Here is a 3,561-nt window from a genome sequence, read left to right on the forward strand (position 1 = left end):
AAAGAATTATAATCTTTAATTATTATATTCCTAGGTGAAGGAGCCTAAAGTGTAAGGTGTGTTTCTGATGTGAACATGTAAGAAAATATGCAAAACTCAGAGAGGCTAACCACAGTGCGTGCACTGAGGTTGTTCCTTCCTGTAAAGTAGAAACCAGTGGATGAGGAACGTGATACTTACCTGTACACCCAGCCGTATCACACTGCACAGATTATTCACTGGGCAGCCCTCATGACGAAACCTGTATTGAGGGACCACTTTTGCCTTAAAACTGCTACAAATAGCACGACACGCTACAAATTATTACTATCGTAACAAGCTGACGATACAGCTCAGACACAAAGGCGTTATTCAAGTCGCGCCACACCACCGTTACGTAGGATTCTTTGTCACAAATCAAACCAAGGCACAAAACAATACCAATAGATGAAAAATTGTGACAATCGTGGTCTCATTATGACGTAATACCAAACTTGTGCGCGAAGGTAATTCAAAGAAATGAATGTGGCAATTGCCTCCGCAAAGAACACCGTGTACCATGCTAGCAATGCATGCAAAAAAGCGCTCGAGTGCTCGCACATATCTTGATGACAACACTACCTGTGTAGTGTAACATGTTCTTTCAAGCATATTATGCACTCAAACTGTATTTGCCGCCGGGTAAAATGCAAGTGTGCTCGATTGAACGTCGGAAGAGCGATCAAGCAACCTGCATCCAGTGTTCGTTTTGGGCAAAAAAACACTTCATAATGGTCAAGTAAGTATACAGAACGGACGCCTATTTATTCCTTGATGAAGAGTGACTCACCTGTATAAATTTAGGCCCTGTAACCCTGCCAGTACGGTTGGTACGACCGTAATTGCAAGAAGTTGCCATGATCGCTGCGGCGACTGTTGTGGGTACAGTAAGATGGCGGCCGGTTTCTTCACGCTCGCGCTCCCTATCCGCGATCCAGCCTTTTACAATCGAGATCAGTGTTCCAGGCGCGCGCTACGCGCGCAGAGCAAAAATAGGCGGCGCCCCACGAGAGGAGAGGACTGGGAGAGGAGACCTAGAGAGAGGCGGTCCAATCTCTTTGTTTCGCGTCTTGATTTTGCCACGTGCAGAGCGCTACCATGGCTCCAACGTCGTCCCGTGGTAAATACGGGGCGAAAATGTTGAAAGACAAAGTGGAGATTCTGCGTGAAGTCGACGCTGGAAGGATAAGCAAGAGCGACATAGCGAAGAAGTATGGCATACCAAAAAGCACGTTGTCGACGTACATCCGTAACCGCAAAGCCATCGAAGACACCTACGAAGGTAAGGGTTTCACCCCCAAAAGGAAAAGACTTTGACTTGCGAAACATCCCGAAATGGAGAATGCTTTGATCACATGGATTAAGGAGATGAGGAGCCAGGACATTCCCCTGAGCGGGCCTATCATAATGGCAAAGGCAGCGGACTTTGCACTTCGCTTGAACATCGAGGACTTAGCAGCGTCTGATGGGTGGTTCCACCGATTTCGAGAGAGGCATGACCTTGTCTTCCGGGCTGTATGCGGCGAACATGGCGACGTTAGTGCGGAAACGTGCACTTTGTGGAAAAATGAACAGCTGCAGGAGTTCTTGAGGAGATATTCGGCGGATGACATTTTTAACGCCGACGAAACCGCTTTATTTTTCAAACTTTTTCCAGACTGGACGATCGCGTTTAAAGGGGACAGCTGCACGGGTGGAAAGCGCAGTAAGGAACATGTCACGGTGATGGTGGCTGCAAACATGACCGGGACGGAAAAGCTTCCCTTTTTCGTGATCGGGAAGTCGTCAAAGCCGCGGTGATTTAAGCACATTCGAACGCTGCCAACGGAGTATGCTGCCAACAAAAAAGCGTGGATGACCGCCGATCTGTTTAAGCAGTGGCTAAAAACGTGGGACAGGAAGCTTGAATTGAGAAACAGAAAGGTTCTCCTCATCGTCGACAATTGTACGGCGCACAAGATGGACGTCGAGCTGAGAGCTATCGAGCTGGCTTTCCTTCCGGCAAATACGACAGCAGCGTTGCAGCCGATGGATCAGGGCGTGATCAAGAATTTGAAGACGTTTTATAGACGTCATATGCTTGAGCGTTTGATTCTGTGCGGTCCAAGCAACACCGTGACTCTGCTTTCGGCGTTGCACATGCTGGCGCGTGCGTGGGACCAAGTCGTGCCATCGACCATCGCGAACTGTTTCCGCCACTGTGGCTTCATCACCCCAAGCTGTTCCACCGCTCGGGACACGTGTCTGCAGGAATTAACCGATGACGTGTTCGACGAGGAGAATGTTCCAGCAGACATGCATGAGGCACTGCAAGGCGTGCGCTTCACCGATTACGTTGACGCGGATAGCGCGGCGGCGGTCTGCGCTGTTCGCAGCGATGAAGAAATCGTAGCGGAAGTGTCGGCGCGACAAGAACCGGACGAAGAAAACGAAGACGATGAAGAGGTGGAAGAAATGACGGTGCGGCCATCCCCATCACAAGTTTTGGAAGCACTTAAAGGGACGGTCTCGTACAGACCGAGCGATTCCGAAACTTAGCTGAAATTATATTCAAGAGTGCTACAGAAACACAGTCGCGAAGTTTCAACCAGAACAACGAAGTGGTTTTCGAGAAATTTGAAGGAATATGCCGTGACAGCAGACGACGGAAGTCGCAGCTGGATTCAACTCCCTCTCATGCAACGTCACATGTGACGTGGTTATGGTATTTATGGTGGCAGGTCGCCCATTGGGCGACCGAAGCGCAATGCACAATACAGTCGGCGGTGTATGCGCTTTGCGCTTGGAAGTTGTCACGCGCGACGTCGTAATGTCTGATAGCAAATTTAGCGATAGTGACCGGTCCCTGTCACTAAGCGGTGAAGATGAGCTCATCGGCGCCGATCGATTGAAGAACCGGGGACGTCGACAAACCTTTAGATACTGACCCTTTGCCACAACAACGTGGTTAGCCAGTGAAAGTAGTGGATGATCCGGAATCGATTGATGGGTAAGACTCATCCATAAAAGCGCCCTTTTTTGCGTATATATGTTCCGCCTGATCGTGACACCATTTTAAATTGTACAAACATTGCAGGTGTGTGTGTAGCCACTGCTCGCCAATATATATACCAGCATGTGTTGTGCGCACAATCCGGAACCTGTTTCGATCCGTCACGTACACATGGTGTTGTATTCTCCTGAAAGGTGTTGTAAGGTTTGTTTTTGTTGCGCAGCTTTTTATTTGCATATAAAAATGTGTGTTTCATGGTACGTTATGCAAAATTTCAGATTTGGGCATTTCGTCATATGTATCAGAACTTGGATAGACTGCTGAAGAAAGCTGCTCTCTCTATCCATTCCCGCAAGCGGCAGGAGGTTGTCAACGTGATAAGTGAAGGCTTTCCATTCATGTCATTACACCTGGAGCAAATGACAAAATCAAGGATAAGCTGACCTACGTCAACGTCTTCAATTACCCCTGGCCTATGAAAAAAAAAAAAAAGCCCTTTTCAGGACCATCCAACATATCTGCATCAAAGACGATGCTTCTGCATCGAATAA

At 48.2% G+C, this 3,561-nt stretch overlaps 1 protein-coding gene across 1 annotated transcript; it reads left to right on the forward strand.

Moving 5' to 3' along the window:
- Positions 1-1,872: 1,872 nt before the first annotated feature.
- LOC135374137 (tigger transposable element-derived protein 6-like) lies at positions 1,873-2,556 on the forward strand. Its single transcript, XM_064607146.1, has one exon. It carries the CDS (start codon positions 1,873-1,875, stop codon positions 2,554-2,556), a length of 684 nt encoding a protein of 227 aa, XP_064463216.1.
- Positions 2,557-3,561: the final 1,005 nt, after the last annotated feature.

This window comes from Ornithodoros turicata, unplaced genomic scaffold (assembly GCF_037126465.1).
Source record: "Ornithodoros turicata isolate Travis unplaced genomic scaffold, ASM3712646v1 Chromosome44, whole genome shotgun sequence".
NCBI lineage: Eukaryota > Metazoa > Arthropoda > Arachnida > Ixodida > Argasidae > Ornithodoros > Ornithodoros turicata.

Bases quoted from the DNA above. Each gene is read 5' to 3' on its own strand.
- LOC135374137 (XM_064607146.1), top strand. From the start codon at position 1,873: ATGACCGCCGATCTGTTTAAGCAGTGGCTAAAAACGTGGGACAGGAAG.